At 62.4% G+C, this 24,230-nt stretch overlaps 2 protein-coding genes across 3 annotated transcripts; both read right to left on the bottom strand.

The window, feature by feature from the left end:
• Positions 1-163: 163 nt before the first annotated feature.
• DDR2 (discoidin domain receptor tyrosine kinase 2) lies at positions 164-13,448 on the bottom strand. The gene is made up of 17 exons (XM_042785789.1): positions 13,321-13,448; positions 9,656-9,753; positions 7,634-7,736; positions 7,278-7,509; positions 7,046-7,193; positions 6,784-6,889; positions 6,194-6,377; positions 5,870-6,113; positions 5,685-5,747; positions 5,411-5,541; positions 4,689-4,899; positions 3,963-4,186; positions 3,715-3,851; positions 3,110-3,301; positions 2,724-2,958; positions 2,066-2,215; positions 164-1,560 (listed from the first exon to the last, which is right to left on the bottom strand). Exons 2-17 carry the CDS (start codon positions 9,741-9,743, stop codon positions 1,423-1,425), a joined length of 2,586 nt encoding a protein of 861 aa, XP_042641723.1. The 5' UTR covers positions 9,744-9,753; positions 13,321-13,448; the 3' UTR covers positions 164-1,422.
• A 2,449-nt stretch (positions 13,449-15,897) lies between these two features.
• Positions 15,898-23,539, bottom strand: UAP1 (UDP-N-acetylglucosamine pyrophosphorylase 1). Of its 2 annotated transcripts, XM_042785206.1 has the most exons (10): positions 23,248-23,539; positions 22,950-23,154; positions 22,003-22,178; positions 21,547-21,719; positions 20,348-20,541; positions 19,794-19,937; positions 19,218-19,406; positions 18,697-18,744; positions 16,719-16,785; positions 15,898-16,461 (listed from the first exon to the last, which is right to left on the bottom strand). In XM_042785206.1, exons 1-10 carry the CDS (start codon positions 23,534-23,536, stop codon positions 16,369-16,371), a joined length of 1,578 nt encoding a protein of 525 aa, XP_042641140.1. In that variant the 5' UTR covers positions 23,537-23,539; the 3' UTR covers positions 15,898-16,368. The 2 variants fall into 2 exon arrangements, with proteins under 2 accessions (XP_042641140.1, XP_042641148.1); XM_042785214.1 differs by lacking the exon at positions 18,697-18,744.
• Between the last annotated feature and the right edge of the window lie 691 nt (positions 23,540-24,230).

The following is a 24,230-nucleotide window of genomic DNA, read 5'->3' as shown; positions in this document are numbered from 1 at the left end:
TATTACCCATGTGCCCTTGCCCAGGCTCTCCCCACACAGCATCTCGGGGCGCATAGTGCAGCCCCAGACCCCTCCATCAGCAGGTATGGGCTTGGCTCCCGGGGGTGCCCACGGAGGAGGCGAGCTGCCTTCTGAAGTGCCACAAGGAAACCATGCAACCAGATTCATGTAGCAAGTGTCTCTTCAGCGGGTTTGCCCCTATACATAGGTGCATCTACTGAATATATACATGCCTTAGCAATAATATACCAGAAACGGTGCCACACGTGACTTGATGGTGCTGAACTAATGCATACAAAAGTATGGAGGGGTCCAAGTACCCTCTAAGTACAAAGTTCCTCCTGTCCAGATGCAGGAGGGTCTGATTTGGGGGCATGATGAGTAACCTTCCGGGGCTCCTGGGCGGGCATGTGGCTTTGACACCTGCCCAGTTTGCTCACGGAGCTGCTGGATCCGGGAGATCAGACTGGTGCCAGAGTGCTGCGGGATGCTCAGGGCAGCAGAGTCCAGCCCAGGTGCTTCAGCCGAGCTGTGATTCCCGGGCTGAGAACTGTGGAGAGCCGGCAGGTCCTCTGCTCCCTGCCCACGGGCTGTTGCAGGCTTGGGCATCAGGCAACAGAGGAGGACCTGGAGATTTGCCCTTAGAGGTGAAAGGTGTTATCATCCTGCCACCGGCTGTGACACAGCACCCTCGGGGCATCCAAAATGCATTTCATGGGCAGTTGAGCAGCTCTGGAGCAGCTGTGGTGGGTGAGAGGATGTCCCCTTGGCATGCCTTTCACTGACACAGCCATGGCTGAGCACACTGTCTGCTCCAGCAGCCGGGCGAGGAGCTGAGAATGCCCTCAGACTTCTCCTTGTGCAACCGGGGTCTGGCCGGCAGGGATGGGGCTTTCTGCCCCTCCATACGGCATGTCCAAAGCCCAAAATGTCCGGAGAATTTTTGTTTTAATTGCACAGCCCACTGTGAGCTAGTGGCAACTCCCAGATCCTCCTCGAGCAGGTAGTGGCTGCCAGACAGTCCCTGCTCCAGCCGGCACATACCCTCACGCATCCTTTCCTCAGGCACCTGCCCTGCACGCAGGCTGGGTCCAGCTGACATTCCTCCCCTCTGACCAGGGGAGAGAAGCTGCTCTGTCCCAGTCATCGTCACCAAGAACACGCTGCGTCAATAAATAACCCTCCTCTCAGCCCGTGTCGCTCCCAGGCTCGGGCCAGCAAGCGAGCAGGAGGTCCAGGTCGTCCCACACCGTGGCTCTCCTTGCTGCCCTTGGGGTTTTCCTCTGAGGCTTCACTGTACAATGAGAACAAGAGCAGCTGCCCAGGTTTTATTGCTAAGTCCGAGTGAAGTGGCTTCGGTTTGCGTATGGGGCTCCTCTGGGGATGGGGAGGGATGGGGACTGGGCTGAGGGGAGCAAAGGGTCATTCTTCACTGTCTGACTCTTGCAGAAGGTGATGGATGTCCTGGAAGGAGGGACGATCTTTAGTGTCCCGTCTCCAGCAGCTGAGCATTAGCTTATAGACTGAGTCAGGGCAAAGTGCAGGCTGGGGAAGGTAGGTCTTCAAAACAAAAGGCAAAGATGACAAAGGGAGAGAGTTACTGCCATGGAAACCAAAAAGGAAACTACTCCTGAGGAGCCCCATTTTTCCATGCATGAGGCAGAGGGGCTGTGCTTCTGCGTGTTCAGGGGCAAGGGGACCCCCCAGAGGGCACACTGGAGGGGCTGGGGATGGCAGCTCATGTCTCCCAGCCTGGCTAAATGCTGGAGTGGGGACAGCAGGCAAGCGGTGCCTTGGGCTGTGCAAAGTGCAGGGTTTGTCGTGCTGGGCTCTTCACCAGGACTCCTTCCCAGAGGAGCTCCTGTCCCATAAGTCCCCCATAGCCAAGCTCCCTATCTGGTCACCTTAAAGTCTTACCCCAGGTCCTCAGTGTCCCAGGCACACCGCTGTCTGTCCCGTCCCATCCCATCCCATCCCATCCCATCCCATCCCATCCCATCCCATCCCATCCCATCCCATCCCATCCCATCCCATCCCGTCCCGTCCCGTCCTTTCCTTTCCCTACCTGCCTGCCTTGGTCCCGGAAAAACTCGCCAGTGTTTTCGATGACTTGCTCGTCAGACAGCTGGGAGTAAGGCTGCTCCCGGCAGAGCGTGAAGGTCTCCCACAGCGTCACGCCGAATGCCCACACGTCACTGGCTGTCGTGAACTTTCCCTGGCCAGAGGGAGCACAGCATTACTCCAACCTGCTCCATAAGCCTTGTGTGCCTAGGGTTCAAAACATCTTTCTGGATGCTTCAGCTTCCAGATCTGCGCCCGGAGGGGTGCTTGGTCCTGCAGACCTGCTCTGTGCATGGGGCCAGAGCCTGGTGAGCTCCAGGTCTGGCTTGCTGTGAGCGCTCTGAGAGCTGAGGTTTGGTAAGGACCCAGCTCCCTGCGAATATAAAAAGTAACCCTGCTCCCTCTTCCAGGTCTGACCGTGGCCAGGAGAAAATGTCAAGCGTCCTGCTCAAAGGCTGGGCACCGGGACACCTGAAAACATTATAATCCCCTCATCCCACCTCAAAAAGCTGCTACCACTCCTGCTTTCTTCATGCTTCACCCCAATGCTGGGCACCAGGGAGGACAGACTTCCCCATCCCTTCTGCACCCCTCAGCCCAAGGAACAGAGGCTGCGAGCAGCCCCAGGGCCACGTCAGTGTCCATCCCCAGCCCCCGCGTACCAGCAGGATGCTCTCCCAGGACATCCAGCGGATGGGGAGCACCGCTCGCCCCTGGATGCGGTAGTAGTCCCCGCTGTAGAGATTCCTGCTCATGCCGAAGTCGGCTATCTTGATGGTGTACTGCTTCCCCACCAGGCAGTTGCGCGTGGCCAGGTCTCGGTGCACGAAGTTGAGGGACGAGAGGTACTTCATGCCAGAGGCGATCTGGGTGGCCATGAAGCGCAGGTCGCTGTAGCTGCCGGGATGGGGGGGGACAAGGGAGGACTGAGGCGCCAGGAAAGATGGCAGCCAGAGGGTACACGGCCCCGAGTGGGGTGTCCCACAGCCGGGCAGGGTGCCTGGAGCGGGCAGCCCTGCCCAACCCTGCCCGACTCAGGCAGCGTTACCTGACGGTGGCTGCGTGGCCAGCGGGGGGGCTGCCTGCCTGCTGGCGGGACAGGAACTGGTTGAGGTCTCCGTTCTCCATGTACTCGGTGATCATGCACAGCGGGTCGTCCGCGATGCACACCGCCAGCAGCCGGATGATGTTGGGGTCCTTTAGCCGTGACATGATCTTGATTTCCTTCAGAAAATCATTCCTTTCCGGAACAGAAACCACACGGATCGGATAGACAGACCCAGAGGGGCATGGAGGTGCACATGGAGTGGCCTGAGCGTGCCACCCTCCCGCCCAAGCCCTGTGGGGGACCCACAGGTCCCCTCCCCTGGGACTGGGGGCCATGAGGCTGACCAGGGCTCATCCACACATGGCACCGGGGTGGATTTGGCAGGCAGATGGGGCACTGGGGAGCTGGTTAGGACCAGCAAGGATCAAGAGTCCTGAATCATGGCAGGCCAGCATCCCCAGACAGCTCAGACGTGTGGTCCTCACAGCTGCACCGAGCGCCGGGCTGCTGGAGGCAGGGGATGCTTTCCAAACATCCTGGCTCTCCTTGGGGGTGCTTTTATGTGGGGGGCACCTCCAGGGTGTGTGCATCCCCTGACCCTGTACCTGGCGTTCTTGTTGGCATCTGCTCGCAGCATCTTCACAGCCACCAGCACAGGGCAATCGGAGCTGACGTCCAAGCCCTCCAGGGTGAAGTCCTTGCCTGTGAACTTCTCCATCCCCTCCACTTCACAGAGATGAACCTGGCGGGGGGGCAAGGGGCAGACATTACCTCCACCAGCTGACAGCCTCCCTTGGCCCCCGGGAAGAGCCTTGCCCAAGACCTGCTTGGAGCAGGTCCAGCTCCCACTCACCTCCCCAAACTGGCCTTCCCCCAGCTTCTCCTTGAAGGTCAGCAGCTTCCTGGGGAACTCCTCGACGGCCACGTCCTTGCCGGAGAGCAGGTCCATGGTGAGGGCCGGCACCGAGTAGGTGTTGCTGCCCGTCACGCCCTGCAGGTTCACGATGTCGGCCTCAGCGTAGTGGGGGACGCCCTCGGGGACACTGGCCTGGGATGGCTTCACAGGACCACTGCAGCCTGGGGGGGGAACAACGGGGCCAGCCCTGCGACGGGTGTCCTGCCCTGCCCCCTCTGCTCCCCGGCACTTGCTCACGCTCCAGCCACCGGCTTCTCCGTCCCCATCCTCCCCCAGAGCCCCCGAGCTGCCCCGGCGTGGCTGGGCTCCTGCAGACATCGCAGGCTGCTCCACTCCTTTCCCCATCACAGACAAATGCACCAACCCAGCCCCAAGCACCGGATGAGCAGGGATCAGTGCCCGACCTCTGGATCATTGAGGAAAAGATTCCAGAGCATCCCAAGGACGGTGGTGGGGACACATCTCAGCCTGGCAGCGGACACCGGTGATGGCTCTCGGCCACAGGCTTTGTGTGACCTCCAAGCGGGATGCACAGAAGCTTGTGCAACCTCCCCCCTACCCCTCTGTGCCAAAATGTTCGGAGATTGGCCAAAAGCTGGGGAGAGGAGGCTGCAGCAGGCTCGACGGCGTAGTAGATGGCATGCAGGGTGTCCTGGCTCTCACCCGTGTCCTCCTCCCCTGCGGTGAACTCGGGCAGCTTGCGGATCAGGCGGGAGGGCTCCTGGTAGTCGGGGCCCAGGGGGAATATGCGGTCATAGGTGGAGCTGGACTCCTGCTCGCTGGAGGAGGAGGAGCGGTTGTGGTTGAACATGCTGGATTCACTGGGCAGGGAGAGGCTGACGGTCATTTCATCATCCAGCATCCTCCGTGACGCCTGTGAGAGGGGGGCAAGGGAGGAAAGAGCTGGGACAGGGGGTCCCTGCAGCACTGGTGGGACAGGGTCCCCTGTGCTCCATGGTACTGTGGCCATGCCCAGCCATGAGCCCCCCTCTCTGGTGACCTGTCCCCAGGCTGCAGCACCCGCCCAGGGAAAACATTTGTCCTCAGGTGTCCCCCCCTCTTCTATTTTCTGCCTATATGGAGAAGGGTTTGGCTCCATCACCTCTGTGACTGCCCTTGGTTAACCAGAGGCTGCAGTGAGACCCCCTCAGGCTCCACTTCAGGGCAGAGAGACGGACAAGCGGCCAGGTCCCAAAGTCATCACCCCGCTCAGTTAAATCCCCTTGCTTGGGAGATGGATACAAATCACAGCCTTCCCGAGGAGGGGAAGGGATCGTCAGCCTCTGCATGGAGTCTGCTTTCCCTGCGCTGAGCTGCCAGAAGAACCTGCCCAGGATGAGCCCACCGCCTCAGGACACCTCACCAGCCACCCCACGCTTGCCCACCTTCTCCAGCATCTTCTGCCAGAACTGCCGCCACAGTATGATGACAATGATGGCCACCAGGATGAAGATGATTGCCACCAGGCACCCGATCAGGATGCGCGTGTTGCTGTCGTCCACCTTGAGCGTGGGGTCTGGCAGGAGAAGGGGACAGCGAGAGCCGGTCATGCTGGGGTGTAGGGAGACCCCCCCTGCCCCTTTCCTCTACTGGATGGGGCAGATCCCCCCAGAGCATCTCCCCACCCAGCTCAGGGCAACGTGCTTTTCCATGCCTCACCGTAAGTGGTGGGGACCACGGGCGCCTCAGGGGGGGCCCCCGAGTTGTTGTACATGGCAGCATCTGGCAAGAGAAAATAGAAGAGCATCAAGGGTGGGTGGTGTGGGTGCCCCACGGCCCCACTCCCCCCTTGAAACGCCCCCCCAGGAGAGTCTGATCCCCGTGGGGCTCATGGCGGCGGGTACCTGACTGGAAGGTGATCTCGCTGAACATCATCCAGGCGTCGGCGAAGTAGTACTGGCACTTGATGGCGCTGGCCATGCGATGGAGCAGGGGCACGGTGACAAAGCGGGCACTGGGGTTCACGTCATCCAACACCAGCACCGAGGAGACGGCGCTGGGCTCCCACTCGCTGGCGTCGGCGCGGAAGTAGCACTGCACCTCCTTGAAGATCTTCACCCCTTTGGCGAACATGTTGTTGCAGTGGACCTGTGGGGCAGCCCGTCAGCGCAGCCACGGCGGGGGACGGGGACTGGGGACAGCAGAGGGTGGGCGGAGGGGGTGCAGACCTTCATGGCGGTGAAGTTCCTGATGCGGTCAAACTCGAAGGTGATCTCCACGTAGCCGCCGGCGGTGCTCTCGTTGCGCCAGCCGACGTAGTCGTAGCCCGGCCAGACGTGGTACTCGTGGGTCTGCGTGAAGTCATCCAGCCCCGACACCCCGTCCGTCAGCTGGCCCAGGCCCTCCGTCATACTGGCGAGTGTGAGGGGGGGAGAGGGAGCGTGACTCTCCCCAACCCCGCAAACCTGCCACCACCCAGCACCACCCCCCTGGCAGCTCCTCACAGCCCCTGGCAAATTCAGGAGGGGTTTTTGTTCTTCTTGATGTTCTCTCTGCAAAAACACTGCAGGATGCTGAATGTGCAGCGCAGGTAGTGTAAAACCACGACAAGGGCTGGGGGTGAGTTCCCCATCATGCTGTCCCCATCACAACGTGTGGCCTCCCAGAGTTGGCCACGTCCCCCCGCTTCAGGGGGACCCAAAGTATTTGCTCCGCTGAGGATCAGCACATCAGCCCGCAGATGCAGGGAAGGAACACCCCCATCCCCATCCCGCCCAGCACAGCGCCCACGACATGTGCAAGCCTGCCCAGCCCTCACCTGTACCCGAACGCCCCGTCGTACACCGAATCGTTGAGGTAGATGACGGTGCCCCCGGGAAGGACGAGCTGCTGCCCGGCCGGTGCGTTGTAGGACACCAGCCCGTCTGCGGGGAGGGAAGGGTGAGCGGCCAGCCACGCCGGAACCCCCGCTGCTGGCGAGCCCCGGCCTGCCCCAGGGCACTTCCAGCCCCTGGAGGGATGGACAGCCCCCCAACCAGGCTCTGGGGACATGGGGAAGGGGACAGGACTGCACCACCCACCCAGCCAGACGCAGCCGTACAGCTCCACACGCAGGCAGACGTTCATGGAGTGGTCGGTGACGGGGATGAAGCGGACAAAGCGGGCGATGAGGGGCGGCTCCAGGTCCTTGAGAACGATGTCGTAGGGGTTGGTGTTTCCATCCAGCACCTGGGGAGACAGAAGCATGGTGAGGACGGGCAGGCACAGCCCCCCCCGCCCGCCCCCCAGTGCAGCCTCCATCCGTCTCCTCACCTGCTTCCCATGCCGGTTCCTCCAGGAGATCCAGCGGGTGCCGTCCCGGCTGTAGTTGATCTTATACATGGGGGCAAACTCATTGCCGTGGCCCCCGGCATGGCGGCCCTGGGTGCCCACCAGCGTGATGAAGTGAAGCGCGCGCAGGTCGATCTGCAGGAACTCCTTCAGGTCGTCGGGCTCCACCGGGATCTCGGGGCACCAGGCTCCATCGCCGTCCTCCGAGTCCAGCCTGCAAACCCGGAGCGGAGGAGCCACTCGCAGGCGGCTGAAGCTGGCCCCGTGGCCCCCCCTCCTGCCCCTGCATGGCAGCCCAGCCCCTGCCGTGGCTGTCGCAGGAGGGTCCCCACACTCACCGTCCGTACTTGGCCGCTGTGGACTCAGACCACTGGCTGGAGGCCGAGATGTCCTCGTCAGGGATGTGCCCGCCCGACATTCCCAGGGGATACCGGCACACCGCTGCAACGAGACCGGCAAAGTGCTGAGCCGGCACCCCTCCTCGCCTCCTCGGCCGAGAAAGGCACTGAAATACAGCAGGGCATCGCCGGGGCCGGGGCACATCCACGGCACCGCAGGCACTGCAGCCCGAGCAGCTCAGGAGCTGCACTCTCCATCCCTCTGGCTCATGGCGTGGGGATGGAACACGGCGGGACCATCCTGCACAGGCAGACACCTGCCCGGGCAAGTGGAGCCACTGGCCAGAAGCGGATGCTGGCCCAGCTCAAAGTGAAGCTGGGATAAAGGGGAGGCAGCGCTCCAAGGGCTGCTGTCCCAGTCCCTGTCCCCAGAGACCCCTCCAGCCTTGCTGGCACGCATTTCAGCTACGGTGGTGGGAGAGCCCGTGGGCTGGCACTGCGGTCCCCCCACGCTCCTCATTCTGGGGGCACCCAGAGGCCGCTCACCCAAAAAACCCATCGGCGACAACCTGTTCTCGGCCACGCCGCCCCGCTGCATCCTCCACCTGCCCGGGGGAACAAGTGACGAAGGCAGGCGCTCGCCCTCCCCGCTGGCCCCCATCGCCAGCCCTGCTCCCGCCCCGGCTGCGGGTGGAAAAGTACTCGGGGCGGCAGGCGGGCTGCGTCCCCGAGTGGCAGCCGGCTCCCCTGGCACCGCATCCACACCGCTTCCCAGGAGTTGTTTTTTCACGCCCGGCTGCCAAGAGAGCTGCTGAAAGGCCGGCTTGTTTGGCCGTGTTTACCGTCTGGCCGCCGGCTCCAGCCCACAGCGCTCCCTCCGCACACCACCCCGAGCAAACGCCCGCACCGAGGCGGCAGGGCCCAGGCGAGGATGCAGTGCCGGGGCCGCCTCCTGCCCCCGCAGCCCCTGGCTTGCCCGGTGCTGCGCCAGTAAGGAGCCCGCGTCCCAGCACGTGGTGCTGCCCAGCAGCTGGCTCCTGGCCCCAGGTCCCCGCACCACAGGGGCCATCTCCTGCATCCGACAGAGAGATTGGCCCATCGTGAGCACAGTGGGGAGCATCTCTTCTTGTCTCCAGCTCTCCCACTCACAATGCTCTGCAGGGTGCAGCTCCCACTGAATTGCCATTTAATTTTTGTCAAATATGGAGCCAGCCCAGCTCCTTTGCCCTAGGTAACAACCATCCTGGCCAGTCAAAGTCAACACTGCGAGCCCTGAATGGCTGCAGAAGAAACAGGGTTGCTTCCCAAAGCACCATGCAACCTCCAGGGAGGACCCAGCAAACTCTTCCCACAGATGGAAGAAGCCTTTGAAGGGACTTGTTACAGGGATGCCCCAGGGAAACCCTGACGCACTGAAGGAGCCCGGGCTCTGTGTCCATCCCTTCAGCGCAGGAGGGGGCTGAGCCCTGCAGAAACAACCATTTAAACACACTTCTCCTGCTGACGTCCAGTGCAGTGTTGTGGTTTCTGAGCAGAAGCCAGGCACCTAGTCAAGCCGCTTTCCTACAGCCAACCTTGGTTTGCTGCAAAACCGCCAAAGAAAGCACGTCCCAGCGGCAGCAAACAATAGCCCAGCGCCTTGCCTTCTGCATGCTGCAGCCTCAAAACTGAGCGGGCTCAATGAGCCCCCCATGGAGAAGGGCCCTGCTCAGAGCCAGGGGCTCGGGCTGCTGCGCTTTGCCCGTACCCCAACACCCTGCCAGCCCACTGGTGCCAGGACAGGCACCCACGGCACACGGAGGATGCTTTCCGGGTCACTGGTGGTGGCCAAGCAGAGTGCAGGACAGCAGAGTGCCCAGGCAGGGACGGGCCTGGGGGAGCCATCACACACTGCTCCCAGAGCTGGGAAGATCCCAGAGGTGGCGGAGATGACGTAAGCCCAAGCTTGGACACCCTGGAAGGAACACAGCCCAAGGAAACACACCTCAGGGCTCTCCCAGCCCCCTGGTCCACCTCACTTACCCGGGTTGACCTGGGCTCTCACAGCCCGCGGGACGAGCAGCAGCAGCGGCAGCAGCAGCAGCAGGGCTGGCCCGGGGGTGGCCGGCATGTCGGCTGTCCTGCGGAGACAGAGCCAGGACTCGTCACACTGAGGCGGCTGAGCCGCGTGGAAGTGCCAGTCCTGCTTGGGGGAGCCAGCCGAGGACGGGAGGGCTTCCCCCACACGAGAGCCCGTGTCCCACCTCAGCCTCGGAGGAGCAGCAGAGCCCCACGCCTCACATCCGTGATGGTGCTCAAAGGGGTCCCGGTGTCCCATCCCCTCCACCGCCACCGCCGCCCCCCCCCGGGAGCCACGGCACCACAGCGGCGTGCCAACACAGCCCCGGCACGGGCAGGTAACGTGGTCCTGCCACATCCCCGGAGCCGGGCGCATGGAAGGGCCACGGGACCCACACTGAACCTCGCAGGGCTCTGCTCGGGGCCGGCGCCATCCGGCTCCACCGACGGGCAGAAAGGCTCCGGCTGGGCCGCCCGCCCTTGGATGGCTTTGAAAGCAAGGCGTTGCACAACCCCCTCATATAACAAAATAATAGCACGTTGCAACACGCGGTTTCCCTGCCTTCTGGCTCGGGAGAGATAATAGCAGATAATCACCCGAGATTTACAGCATATTTATTGTGACAGTTCTCCACGGCGGAGCGGATCGCGGGGATAAGGGTGCCACAGAAAGGTGTGACAGAGGGCATGGGAGCCAGCTTGCACCCGCTGCCTCTTGGGGAACGTGGGATGGGGCTGGAGGGGGCATGGGGGTCCTGGCAATGGGGCTCAGGCTGCAACAGTGGGAGAAAAAGGGCAGGTGCTGGTGGGGGTCCTCAGAGCAGGGTCCAGCCCGCAGCGCGAGGGGGTCCCAGCCCCAGCCCTGGGACGTGCGGGCCCACTGAGTCAGCGCTGCTGCCCCTTCACTTCCCAGTTTCGCCTTCGCAGGAACTTATTAACCAGAGGGTTAAAGGGACCATTGCTCCTGGCCAGCTGGGACCTGGCTGCGCTTGGGTGCTGGGGTAAAGCCCATCCCAGTCCCACCATATCAGGGGTGTCTAGGCTGGGCTGGCGGGTCCCTGAGCTGGCCCAACACCCACCCCACGCGGGGACCCACAGCCTTGTCCCCACACCACTGATCCCGCCGGCGGGTGCCTGGTTATGTCCCTATACTCACCCCACGCGGGGACCCACAGCCTTGTCCCCACACCACTGATCCCGCAGGTGGGTGCCTGGTTATGTCCCTACACCCACCCCACGCGGGGACCCACAGCCTTGTCCCCACACCACTGATCCCGCCGGCGGGTGCCTGGTTATGTCCCTACACCCACCCCACGTGGGGACCCACAGCCTTGTCCCCACCGCCAAGAGAAAGCCCAAACCCACCCTGAACCAGCTGCCCCACGGCAGATGCCCCCATCCTGTGGAGCCCAGCTGGGAGGTGCTGGATACGGCCCTGCCCGGTGGCAGAGCCGGGGCTTGGCACGGCAGGAGCGAGGCAGACTTGCTGTGACCGTGCCAGCAGCCAAGGGGAGTGCAAAGCTGCGGGAGCTGCCACCCGCACCCTGCTAGAGGCTGTCTGCACCCAGTGGTGCGCTGATGGATTCTCTGCTAAACACCTGCAGGAGGTACGAATAAGCACCTGGACTTAGGGTGATTTTTCCATTTTTTTTTTCTGGCAAAGCATATATGTGCTTTTTTCTCTGTTCCCAGCTGGGCAAGTTTAGTTAGTTGCAACTAACTCAGCTGCAACTGGGAATTTCAAATGCAGAGCTGAGAGGCGTGCACGAGGCTCCTGTGTTTGATAACGGCCAGTTCCCTCAACACTAAAATCTCAATTTCCTTCTGCATTCCAAAAAACATCCAGGGATATTTTTTCCCACTATTCTTTCAGGCTGAGTAAACTCTTTAAGCATCAGGATACCAGATGCCATAATCTCCCGCAGGGAATGCATTTACATTTAGTCTAATGTAGGGAAATTATCCCTGCACAGCCGTTGTGAAGTGCTCGCTGCTCCTCGGGGGAGCGGGGCTGGGGGACAGCGGGGAGACGGTGACTCAGGCACGGAGGCCGGGGGCTAAGGGACACGCGGTCAAGCCGGCCGAGCAGTATTGGCAACCCATCTGGAAATCGTTTTTGTTCCACCAGCCCTGCAAAAGGGATGGATTTGCAACGTTTTGTCTGAAGATGTTTGCTGAAAGTTTTCAATCACTGGAAATTTTTAGTGCAGAGAGATTTGGAGCTCCTCCCTGGCGTCGCCTGGGCTTGGGAGCTTCCCTCGGCTGCTGCTTCTCTTTTTCTTTTTCTTTTTTTTTTTTTTTTATTTTTTTTTTCCTTTTTATTTTCCCCCCTTTTTATTCTATGAAATCACCAGGGAAAATTTGCAGGAAAAAAAATTAAATCCACATTTGTTTTGGGACAAACTCCACTCAAGCCACCATCCCTCTTGCACCCAGCCCGTGCTGGCTGGTGAAGTCCCCAGCTTGCTTCCCAGGTGGGTGCCACCATCCTCACCGACACCAGAGGATCATCATCCGTGGGGACGGAGGTAGACAGCCGCCACCTGCACCCCCTGCACCCTCCAGGTCCTGGACGTGGGGCTCCCAGGGCTCCTGTCGCAGAGCCCCCGTCCTTGCACGGGGCCCGGGGCTCCCCTCTTGCTGGGATGGCGGGCAGGACATGCCGAGGCCACTCTGGAGGAAACATCCCCAAAAGGGCGAGCGGCTCCCTGTGACCCTGGACCATGACCCAGGGCATGCGGTGTTTCGGGAAGGGGGTTCGGGACCCCCGTCCCAGCTGGCACTACAGCCCCCAGCATGCTGCGCCACTGGCACAGCCTCGGCAGGAGCGCAGTGCAGCATGCCGGGACCCGTAGTCCTCCTCCCCTCCAAAAATGCCATTTTAGACCTTCTCTGGTCTGGATGCAGCCCCATTTTCTGCAGCAGCAAGCGCCTCCCCAGCTGCGGGCTGGCCGGCTCAGCCGGTGGCGTTGCAGCCATGCAGGGCGCGAGTTGCAGCTGGCACTTCCCTGTGGTGCCCCGCAGAGACCTGCCAGCAGCACAGCCCGTGGCCGTGGGGCCGGGGGACACGGTCCTGCGGGTGCTGCACCCGGCGAGCACCCCCCACGGCAGCCGAAAACTCGCAGCTCTCCTCCTCGGCGACGCCGTGCCGCGGCGCACAGCATCGCTCCGCCACGGCGCAGGGCTGGGAAGCCACAAGCGGGTCCCCAGCGCCAGGATCGGGGGGCAGGATGCTCAGGAGCACCAGCCCGGTGGTCCCGTGTCCCCTCCCCAGGGTGACCCGGCGCCTGGCGAGGGGACCCTGGGGACAGCGAGGCCTCTTTGGCTGGCCAGCACCACCGGCAGCTCTGCCAACAGACACACAGGCGGGAGCCGAGGGGTGACACCAGGAAACACTGGTCTGGCACGAAGCACGGGGGGAAACACCAGCAGTGGGGGGAAAACCGAAGGCAAGGGGCAAAATGTCACCTCCCCAGGTGGGGACGCCGCTCCAGCCCCTTCCCTGGCAGACCTGCACCCCGGCCCCTCTGCCTGGGCTCCGCCACAGAGCACGGCTGGCCCCGTGTCCCCCCCAAAATCCCAAGCCTAGGTGGGGCAAACGCTTCCCCACGCACCCCAGAGCGACTCACCAGAGCGGGGAGGCGGCGGTGGGCGGGCGGGCTCCTCGCCCCTCGCCCGGGCCGGGGGAGCCAGGCGAGGAGCGAACTTCCCCGGGCTGATGCAAGATGCCTCTGGGAGAGCGTTCGCATTCTGCGGATTCCTGGGAGCCGGCCAGAAATCCCACAATCCTACATCTTGCACATTTGGTTTCAATTAGGGAGCAGAGAGGGGGAGCCAGTCACCAATCCAGGCTGGCTTTTCGGCAGAGGTTATTTTCCTCGGCCCGGGGGAATGTGTGCAAAGCTATAATTTACAGCAAAACCCATTCATAGCACGAGAGAAAAAATAAAAAAAAATAAAAAAAAAAAATAATCCCCATGGCCGGTGAAGGAACTTAAAGCAATAGGCAGCATTTTGCTTTCCAGCGCTCGCCCCTGGGGCTGCAGGATGGCACGCGTGTCGGGGATCCTCCTCCTACAGCGTGGGGTGCAGGGGCCAGGCAGGACGCCCCCAAAATGCAGGTGATGGAGGCACTCCATGAGGCCCCACCGCTGGCCTGGAGGGTCCCACCCGGGCTGTCCCACTCGGGGCCCCCGGTGGGAAGGGTGCCGGGCTCCTGGGCGGGCACGCGTGGCCAGGACACCGGCCGGAGAGCCGACCTGCCCCGGCACGTGGCGCGGAAGCAGCGCTCCGGCTCCCCAAGCTGCACGCTGAGCTCGTGGTTTTACATCATTTCCAGGCACTAGCTCCGTGCTGCGGCCACTGACTACACAACGCAGCGGGGAGAAAATAATAATAAACCGGCTCACAATTCATTTTTGTGCAATAGCTAAAAACGCAATTAAAAATAAAAATATATTAAACTCCCCCCCCCCCCCCCCCCCCAGCATTTTCAGACTAGTGTTTTGGCTGTGTTTTATGCCAGCACCCGCACTGCCGAGGGCGGGAAGCAGCACCCTTGGCAGCAGGCCAGCAGACCCCAAAAAGCGCTCTTGCCCCACGGGGCACCCCGCGCTAGAGAAGGCACCTGCCCCGGGGCTGCAGCCGTGCTCCCAAACCCCCAAAACCGCCCTCCTCGCCCAGCTCAGCTGCTCTCCAGCCAAACCAACCGAGTCTCCCAGGCAGGGAAAGCCATCCCACAGCCTGGGCAGGACGCCGGGGACCCTCACTGCTGCCACCGGGTGAGGGCTGGGGTGCCAGCCCGGCTGCGGGTGCAGGGAGAGGTGCAGGGCGAGGCGGGGGGAGGCAGAGCTCCGCAGCCCGCTCCGGGAGGGCAGGCAGGAGCAGGTTGCCTGCTGCGGGGCTCTGCCCGGTGCCCCAACGTGCCGCCCCGGAGCAGCTGGCAGGGGGGAAGCCCTCGCCCCTGCACAGGCTGCCCTACGTGCAGGCTGGCACAAACGCCAGCCGGCTCCGCTCCACTCACCACCTCCTGCTACCTGGAATCGGCGCTCAGAGAACTTGGCAGGGGCCAGCGCCGCGTCACTCTATCCCAGGTCCTAATGCAAAGGTGTTGGTGTGCGAACGGAGCCAAAAAGGCAGAGCAAACACCTCCCTTCCCACCCCTCCCAGCGCCTGGGGAGCCAGCTGGAGTGACGATCCCCCCAGGCAGCCCCTTGCTCCTGCTCAGCTGGTCCTGGGGCCATGTGCATCCCCCCCCCGCTTCCCAAGGTGCTGCCCACCCCATGCCAAGGAGGAGCAGCTTCGAGGTGCCCACACGCTCCCTGAGGAGCAGAGATGTCCCTTCCCCGCTGCGGCTGCTCCCAGGGCCCAGCAGAGCGGGCAGGGGGAGGTGGTGGTGCAGACCACCCGCAGCACTCCACACCGGCTCCTCGCATCCGCCCTGGCCCCCATCCCAGGCTTTCTCCCCTGGGACCCACAGCCGCCAGCCTACCTTGGCCACACACAGCCCAGCTGGCCCACGGCGAGCCACAAGCAGCCACAGCACTGGCCAGGACCCCCCGCGCAGCCCCAGCATGCTGCCCGGGGAGCCGAGTGCTTGGCTGAGCCCGGGGTGCCCACCAGCCACCTTCACACTCAGGGGACTTGGTGACTTCCCCCGGGGGGAGTGGTTTGGGTTCCACTCCCAGCCCTGCAAGGGAAAATCCCTCCCCAGGCAGCGGTGGGGCAGTGGGTGGCTGTGCCACCTCGCCCCCGGGGCTGCAGCAGGACTTGGGAACAGCAGAGGAGCCGGCTGAGCACCATCTCCACTCTCAAAAAGGAGGGGAGGCAGCAAAGCTGCTCGGCCCAAGGGCACAAGGACACCACACTTTGGGGCAATGGGCTTTGGCAGGAGCTGAAGAGCCCTCCCTGGAAAAGCAGAGGGTACCATGCTGGGCTGGCTTCACCCCAAGCGCTCCGGGGGCGTTGCACACCCATTCCTACCTGCTCAAAGCTTGCTGCTGCTTGCAGAAATTCAAGAGGAAAGCACAGCCCGCCGCTTCCTTCAGAAATGCTGAAAACGAGCGCCATGGGCCAGAGGACCTGCCCACGACCCCCCCTGAGCTGCACAGAGCAGGGCACTCCGTGTGACGCAGTCAGACCTCTGCTCTGTGAGCACAGCCTCTGCGGAAAGCCACCATCACTAAAATAACATTAGATGACAGACAGGAGGGACTCAGAGTTTAATTGGGTGCTTCCAGTTGTGCAACGTACAAAGGATGACCAAAAGGGAGGACATGGGCAATGACAAGGACCCTATTAAAAAAAATAGTCATGTAGATTTGAGAAAAATAAAAATTCAAGATTAACCCCCCAGCCCCGTACCTTAAAAATCCTCTGCATGTACAATGACTATTACTATATACATGTTTAAAAATAAATGCCCACAGCCTGGAGTGCAAAGAGCAGCGCCGTAGCTGTGCTTCGTGTCAGGGGACTCCATAAAGTGTTTGGTTTTTAAATTAAAATATAAATAGAAGCGTACAACGTGCCAAGAACTGAGTGGGTTACATCCTCCTCTGCACAGGGCCAGAGCGAGCAGGATCAGCCCCTACCAGTTACAGCTATAAACCTTCATGTGCCCGAATTCCCAGCCCGCCAGGCAGGATGGGCAGCCCGGCCTGGGCACCACGCTGCCGCTACATCCCGTTCTTCACCAGTTCATGGATCCCATCCTCGTCGATAATCAAAGGTGTGCGAAACTCTCGGTCCTTCACGTACTTTTCCAGACCCTGAGGGAGGACGAAGCAACTCGTTAGGAACGCGCCACATGTCATCTGCTCTGTTAACCTGCTCAGAGGTGGCTCCGGTCCCCTCCGGTGCGAGTGGCCTGGGGGACACTGCCTCGAAAAGCTCCACGGTGAATTAAAGTCAAGCTTTTGTGACTCAACCCCTCCCCGGCCAGGGCTCACACATGTGCCCCGCCAGCCTCCCCCCACCCACCTAGTTAATCTGCAAGAGCCCCCAGCTCTGGAGAGCCAGTACTCACTTCTCCTCCGTAGGAGATGAGGGGAGAAATTTCACACTGGATTGGCAGGTCGTTTGCATCCTTCAAGCTGGAGAGAAAATTCAAAAGTCAGAAGGGTTAGCCACATCCCACCAGGGATGATGCCCAGAGAACTCGCAGATGCCAGCGTGGGGAGGGGGGGTCAGTGGCTGTCTGGGGCGCCGGTGGGTGCCGGCCCACGCAGACCCCGCCAGCACAGAGCTGCCCTGGGTTAGTCAAGCCTTGCGTGCTCTCCATGGAGGTGCGAGCTAAAGTTTAGATACCAGCAGCGGCTGAAAGGGAACAGAGCTTTAGATGTGGCTTTAAGGAGGATCTACGTACCTTTCTACGTGTGCAACTACAGCAGCACCTGTGCCCCCGGCCGGTACCACAGCCCTGCTATACTTGATGCTGCATGCAAGCTAGTCACCCCTTCCTCCTCCTCCTGCATCCTCGGGGTGATGAGAGATGCTCTCACAGCACCTTCCTGTTTGGCTGGTCACAACAGGTCTTTTTTTTAAACCCACTCCTTGTTTAAAGCACAACCTGAAGATGCATAGTAAGCCCGTCTGCTTGCTCAGAAATTCTTCGTGAGGCACTGCCCGCTCCTCCTGCCTTTGCCTCTTTGATCAGCTGTCTCAGCTGCTCTGTTCTCCACATGAGCCTGAGCTGGTGAGGATGGCAGAGCCACGCCAGCGCTGCCCGCCGCAGCCTGGCCCCGTGCTGGGCAGGGGTCTGCTCCTGCTCCCACCAGCCTTTCTGAGACCCCCCCAGGTGCTCCCTGGATCCTGCTGGTGTGAAGCCTGGCCAGGGGGTGTAAGCATGTGGAGCCGAGGAGGAACCACAGCAGCACCCCAGGGTGCCCGTTGCCACCGCAGCCAGGCGAGCATCGCCTGTGACAACGCTCCCTCTGCCCAGGCCGAAGCTCGTCCCCGCTGCCACACACTCGCTCGGCCCTCTCCTGTCCCAGCTGCGAGTAAATAACTCACCCATTCTAACCCAGCCTTTGCACTTGTGCTTGCTTTAGAGTCAGATTCATTTCAAGATAATAGTTAAAAAAAAAAAAAAAAAGTTTAAATTGCCATTAACTGGCAATGAAGGATTACAGCTAGTGCGATGGCCTAGTTATAAGCCTGAAGCACTTGGAGTCTTGAATTAAGAACAGACACCCTACGTGTATCCCACCAGAAAGTACCAGAAGGTACAACTTCTCCTGAAGCAGGGGAAGGGTAACAAGCTTCCTTAGTCTGGAATTCATTTACACTCACCAGCTCTATGTCCCGGCTGCACAGCTGTGCCCTGTGCCTACAGAAGAACACGCTGCTAATACAGAAATTGCTTTAACACTCCTGTCAACTTTCCCGTTGTTTACTTTTGCAAACTCGAGCACTGAGCCAGGGGCTTTCCCTGGTGTCGCAGTTTGGATCTTCAGTACTCAAGAGCTGAAGTCACACAAAGCGCAGCTGGTCGCCTACGCTGAGATTTGCACATGCTACATCAAAGCCTGCTTGACGTTTACTTAACGTTTTTAATCCCATTTCAATCTGCCCAGACGCCTGGCAGACACCGGGAGCTGTCTCCAGCGACGGGACCAGCCGGGATCGGTCCATGCCGCGACGAACAGGGGAGTGTCACTGCCTGCGTGTTTCCCAGCAGCACCCCGCCTGCACGGCGACCTTCGCGGGCCGTGCAGTCAGCGGCACCGGTGGCCCAAGCCCCTTCCCCTTCCCCCCCGCCGGCTGCCTCTGCGGAAAGGAGCCCAGGAGGGAGCAGAGGCTGCCAACCGCCCGCCACCCTGAGCAGTGGCGCCCGCGGGGTCCTGCAGCGAGACATGCCCCGCTCCCAGCATGCGGCCCGAGACCCCCCGGCCCCGTTAGTCACTACGGGCGCCTGCACGCCAGCACGCCCCCACGGCGGCGACCGCAGCCCGTTAGTACCTAAGCACAGCCCCGCCACCATGCACGCTGCACGGTATAGTTACTTGTCATTGCCATCTGCTGGGGCGGCATCTGACCTTCCGTTTGTGACACTACGTGGGAATAAACAAGGGTTAGCAAGGGTTGGGGGAAAAAAAAAAAAAAAACAGAGCAGAACTAGTCTGAGGTTTGCTGTTCTCCAAACGGGGGCAGCGGGAGGTCTCTCGCTCGAGGGATGTCGCAACCCCAGCCTGGCTGCTGCGCGAATCTGCTGGTGTGCTTGGGCTTTAGGGAACCTCCTCCCTGCACAGGCAACCCTGGCTGTGCAACGGAGCCTGGCAGGATTTGGGTCACAGGTGCTGAATCGAGAAGGGAAGCTCCTGCCGAGCGAGCGAGCGGCCCTCCTGCAGCCACGGCCCGGCCCACACCCAGCTCTGCCCCACGGACCACCCGGGAGAAAGGACCCACGGCTGGTCACTCCAGCTACTCTGGTTTCAGAAGCGCTGAAATGGAGAAGGGCTGGGGACTGCCCGGTGCTTTATGTCCAGCCCAAAAAGGATGCAGGAGCACCGCAGCAGCAACTCACCGAGGGATGGCGGGGATGCGTGTGCCGTTTTCATCCACAAAGTGCCCCCCCGCATTGAGAACCCAGCAGTGGTGCAGGGACATCAAGGCGTGTCGGGCTGTGGTGGGGTTGTCCTTGCCGTTCTGGCTGTCCGCATTCTTCAGGGGAGAAAACTCATCCTCACGCAGCACCTCGTACACCACAAACTTCCTGAGGGGGGGGAACAGGGCACAGGAGGGTCAGGTTTGGGAAACGTGGCTGCTCCCCATCGCTTCCACTTCTCCCTTGCCAGGGTGGCTGAGCCCACACTCAGGGGCTGTCCTCACAGCCACCAGGGCAGGAGGGGAGGACCTGGGCTGTAGGGTCAGCAGATGCTCCTCTGGCCCTGGAGAAGGGCTCAACCGAGCAAGAGGCACGCAGTGCCTGTCCCTGCTCATCTCAGAGCACAATCATCCACTGCTGCTGAAGGGACCTGGCTCCCTGGCCCGACCCTGGGGCACTGCCAGTGGGCACAGCCCTGGCACCCCCCCAGGGGTCTCTCAGAGCTGCCCGAGGGAGAGCCAGCAGCCTGCTCCCTGAAGAGAGAAAAAGGCGTACTTGGAAAACTGGAAGATGTCAAAGACAAACTTTTCCATCTTGATCCCGTTGGGCTTCTCAGGTTGGATCAGCTGCCCGGTAGTGATGTCCACATGCGGGATCTTCTTCTCGGCTACGTGGTGCTGCAGCCGCGGTTCGTAAGTGCTGCAACAGGCCAAGAAAGAGCTGTCACTCACCCGAGCAAGGCACGTCTCCAACCCCCTGGCTCAGCCCTGGCCTGCTGCGGCAGGACGGCGGCTCTGCCCTGGCCCCCAGCCGCCCCGCGGCACAGGCTGCTCGTCCCCGCGGCAGCCGGGAGAGGACGGCCCCGCACGCCTCCGCTCCGGCCCCAGCAGTCAGTGCTGGCAGCAGGAAACCTTATCTTAAGGAAGGGATCGTGCAAGAGAGGCGGCGTTCAGGCTACACGTGCGGGGGCCAAGGACCAGACCCCACGGGCCTCATCCCAGCACGCCTGCAAATAGCTGGAGCTCAACCAGCGGAAAGCAAGGCGCCGGCTCTGCTCGGCACCAGCGCTCCTCCTCCAGCACGCCAGCTGCACCCTGCCAGGCCCTTACTTGACTACATCTTTCAGGAAGGCAGTGGTGAAGTAGTGATTGGCGATGTTGCCCGCGTTGAAAAGCAGCCGCCCATCCGGGCCCCGCTTCTGGGCAGTGGCCAGGGAGATCTCGCTGTACTCCACCACCTGGTAGACACCATCCACTCGGCACACCACGCCAACCGGCTCCGTGGGGTTGGTCTTCTCCACCACCTGCCCAAGGGAAGCACTGTCAGGGAAAGATCCCCAAAGCCCTGCGCTTCAAATACATGCCCCCGTATCTAGCAGCCCCCGTGGAAGCATTTTCCTGCGGGGGACAGCAGGGATAGTGCAGGGATAGGGATGCTGGAGCCTTCCCAGGTGCTTCTGGCGATGGTGACTGGAGGAGGGTGAGATGGCAGGGCTGGGTGACAGGGTGTCAGGCTGGCAGAGGGCACAGATATTTTTAGCACCCTGCCCGTACATGAACAGCCAGCTTGCTGCACACAAGAAGGAGGCTGCTGGCTCAGCAGATCCATCCTACACCTGACCTCCCTCCTCTTCCTTGCACCCCACACAAGTCCCTCTGGGCATGGGACCCCCCCCCCCCCTCGTCACTGCCATCATGGCAGAGCAGCATGCAGGGCTTTCTCCTTTCTGCATGCTAGGGTTTATTTCCTCCTTCTCTTGCTCGGGCCAGAAGGAGGAACTGCTTTCCCTTTCCCAGCTCACACTCTGAAAACTTCAAGGCCAGCAGGCCCTCTCACCTGTTTGCCAGAGCCAAGCCCAAAGCAAACACAATCACACAGCCCCTTTGGCTGTTAATCCAGCCTTTAAGTAAAGCTTTGGGCAGGCAGTGTCCCACCCATGGGACACGGGGCCAGGCTCGGCGTCAGCAGTCAGCTGCACCCACTATGTCCTGGTCTGGTGCCCGGGATGTCACGGCTGGGGAGAGCTGGCAGCCTGCAGCAGGGATCCCGGCTGCCCGTGCTCCCCCCCAGCTCTTGGCACATCCCCATGGAAGGCAGAAGGGGAGCGGCACCAGGCAGGTGCCCCACATCCCCTGGGATGTCAGACCCAAAGGGCAGGCGGGACTCTGGCAAGATGTGCTACTCCAGCAGCGAGCTCCCAGTGCTCAGCTACCCCTCCGGGCCCTGGCAAGCTGGCGAAGCAAGGGTGAGGAGTCAAGGAAGGGGGACAAGGAGCGGGACAGACCCCATCCTGCCCCCAAAACCATACCTTGGCCCCACAGTCCGCTCCCTTCTCCAGGCAGAACCCGATGAATCTGGGGTCAGCCACCTTCACCAGGATGTTGTCCACACAGTAGACATGGACGCTCTGCACGCCCCTCCGCTCCATGTCGTCCACGATGCCGTGTGCCCCCAGGGCCCGGTACAGGCCCCCATTGCCGTCTGCAGGGGGAACAAACCCGTGGGGCCTCAGCAACACCCATCTGTCCCATCAGCCACCCACGCTCATCCTTCCTTCCCCCCTCCAGAGCCAGGGTGGAAGTTCACCAGCCCGGCCATACCCCACCCTGGGCCTCCCTGCCAAGACGGACACCTCCCAGCCTGCGTCACCCGTGGGTCACGTCATGCTGCGAGTCTGCCCTACGCAGGCTCCAGCTCCAAAAACTTGTCCTCAGCACCATGTCTCATCCCCACGCAGCCCTCACGCCAGCTCCCAGCTACCGACCTGGTGCCATAGCAATCTTGCCCTTCTCCTCCAGCAGGATTTTCCCATCAAAACCCAGGGCAGGCAGCATGCCCTGCTGGAAGAAGATGACATTTTCCTTCTTCAAGCCAAAATAGCGATGTTTCAGGAAAAACTCCTTGGTGGACTCCATAGTCCGGCCACTTGTCATGATGTACCTGTTGCAGCGCAGAGGAGACCCGATGAGGAGAGGCAGGGTCTCACACCCTTCATCCCAAACGTGGGGAACTGTGTTGGCCTGTAACACTCACGACAGGCTCCTTCTCCGCACAAGAGGAGGGACCTGCTGCGGTCCCACCTCTCTGGCAAGCCAACGAAGGGCTTCACCCCTCCTTGTAACATGCGTCTCCAAAACCCAACCAACACCCTGCGCAGTGGGGGAGACACCCAGCTGCAGCAGCCACCTCCGACCATGCCACCAACCTCCTGCTCACAGCACCACCGCGGCCCCTCGCCTGGCTGCCATCCCACACAACAGGTTGGCCGCAGGCAACAGGACACATGTTCCCAAGGGCCATGGGGTTGAGCCTGACAACGTGGGACCTGCCAGCATCCACCCTCTGGGCCTTGACCCGTTAACTCCAAGAGGCTACGCCCACACTAATAGTACCGGCGTCAAGAGGGTCTCTACCAGCCATGCTGCCAAAGGGGTCTGCATCAACCCACGCGTCCTTGGCTCGCCGACACCAATGGGGCGCCCACACCAACCCCCCAAGACCTCGACCCACCACGACCAACCAGCGGGGCTTCAATCCAGCCAACACCAGTGGGACAACACCAACCCACGGGCCCTTAACCCACCAACGCCCGTTGGGTTGATGCCAGCGGGGCCCTGCTGACACCAACCCACGGGACCGTGACTCCGCCAACGCCACTCCGTGAGCCTCGTCCCCGCGGGGGGCACCAACCCACCACGGCCGGGCGCTCACCAGGGGATGTGGCAGTGGGTGCCGTGCTGCTCCTCCGCCAGCTGCTGCAGCCGCCGCAGGCGCTGGGCCTGGAGGTGGAAGAGGGTCTTGCGGGAGGGCAGCCCCACGTCGCACATGCCCTTGGGGTAGGGGACGCCGAGGCGGGTGCCCTGCCCGCCGGCCAGCAGCAGCGCGGCCACGCGGCTCCCCGCGATCTCCGCCAGCCCTGCGCCCGGGAGAAGCACAAACACGCGTGGGGCCCACCGCGTCGGGCCCCGCCGCGCTACCCGGCCCCCTCCCCGCCCCTCGCTGCACCTACCGCGGCTCTCCCAGCGCGGCAGCAGCCCGCGGTCGCGGGAGGCGCTGCCCAGCACGTCCCGCGGCACCGGCTCCATCCGCTCGTCCATCCCCGCCGCCGCCCCGCCGCCGCCGTCCCCGCGGGCGCGGCGGAAGAAGCGGTTGATCTCGGCCACGTCCATGTCGCGCAGCTCCGCCGCCAGCGCCCGGCGGGCCGCGCCGCCCAGCTCGGGCCAGAAGCGCAGCACGTGGCCCTGCCCGCCCGCCGCCAGCCGCTGCCCCAGCGCCGCCGCGTCCCCCGCCGCCTCCATCCCACCCGCCCGCCGCCGCCGCCGCCGCGCCCCCCTCTCTTCCCCTTTATAGCCCCCCGCCGCCGCGGGGCCGCCAATGGCAGGCCGCGCCGGCACGTCCCGTGCCCTCACTGGCTGGCGCAGCACGGGCGTCACGGCGGCGGCGGCGCCCCGCGCCACGTGGTGCCCACCTCCCGTCCAATGGCCGTAGCAGCCCACTCTCCCGCCCCCCGGGTGCGCCCTGCCAATCGGAGCGGCCGCGCGCGCCGGCCGCTGCCATGGCGACGCCCGCCACGTCAGCGCGCGGCCCCGGGCCCCTCCGAGGCGCGGCGGGGCCGTCCCTCCGACCCGCGGGTGGGGTGGGAGCCACGCCCGGGGAAGGGGAAGCGGTGTCCCGTCCCCGCCCAGTCCCCAAAACGGGCAGGCGAGGCTCGGGCAAAGGAGGAGCCCCGCACCTCACCCCACGCACCGCCGGCGAGTGCAGAAAGTTGTGCAACCCGCCGCTTCTCCCGGGGGAAGCGGCCCGCGTCAGCCTTCCCGCCGGATGACGCCATCGCTCCGGACACCGTTACGCCAGAGCAAAGCGTGGAAAGCGCCCGCTGTGAAAGCGGTGCTGCCGCAGGAGGCGCGGCCCTGCGTGACGGGGAAGGGCCGGGGGGCGGGTGGGCGGTCACCCCAGCGCTCCCACTGGGATTTTTCAGCCACGCTGGCGCAT

Source organism: Tyto alba, unplaced genomic scaffold (assembly GCF_018691265.1).
Source record: "Tyto alba isolate M040663 unplaced genomic scaffold, T.alba_DEE_v4.0 Super-Scaffold_1000006, whole genome shotgun sequence".
NCBI lineage: Eukaryota > Metazoa > Chordata > Aves > Strigiformes > Tytonidae > Tyto > Tyto alba.
Note: the sequence above shows the minus strand (reverse complement) of the source record. Positions and strands in the feature narration are given on the sequence as shown.

Bases quoted from the DNA above. Each gene is read 5' to 3' on its own strand.
- DDR2 (XM_042785789.1), bottom strand. From the start codon at position 9,743: ATGCCGGCCACCCCCGGGCCAGCCCTGCTGCTGCTGCTGCCGCTGCTG. The intron at 3,302-3,714 runs GTACAGGGTCAG...TGTTCCGGAAAG, and splicing joins GATGCCAACAAGAACGCCAG to GAATGATTTTCTGAAGGAAA. The intron at 2,216-2,723 runs GTACGCGGGGGC...CCCTCTGGCCAG, and splicing joins CCTGGGAGAGCATCCTGCTG to GGAAAGTTCACGACAGCCAG.
- UAP1 (XM_042785206.1), bottom strand. From the start codon at position 23,536: ATGGAGGCGGCGGGGGACGCGGCGGCGCTGGGGCAGCGGCTGGCGGCG. The intron at 22,179-22,949 runs GTGAGCGCCCGG...GCGCTGCAACAG, and splicing joins ACCCACTGCCACATCCCCTG to GTACATCATGACAAGTGGCC. The intron at 19,938-20,347 runs GTAAGGGCCTGG...GGCCTGTTGCAG, and splicing joins TTCCTGAAAGATGTAGTCAA to CACTTACGAACCGCGGCTGC.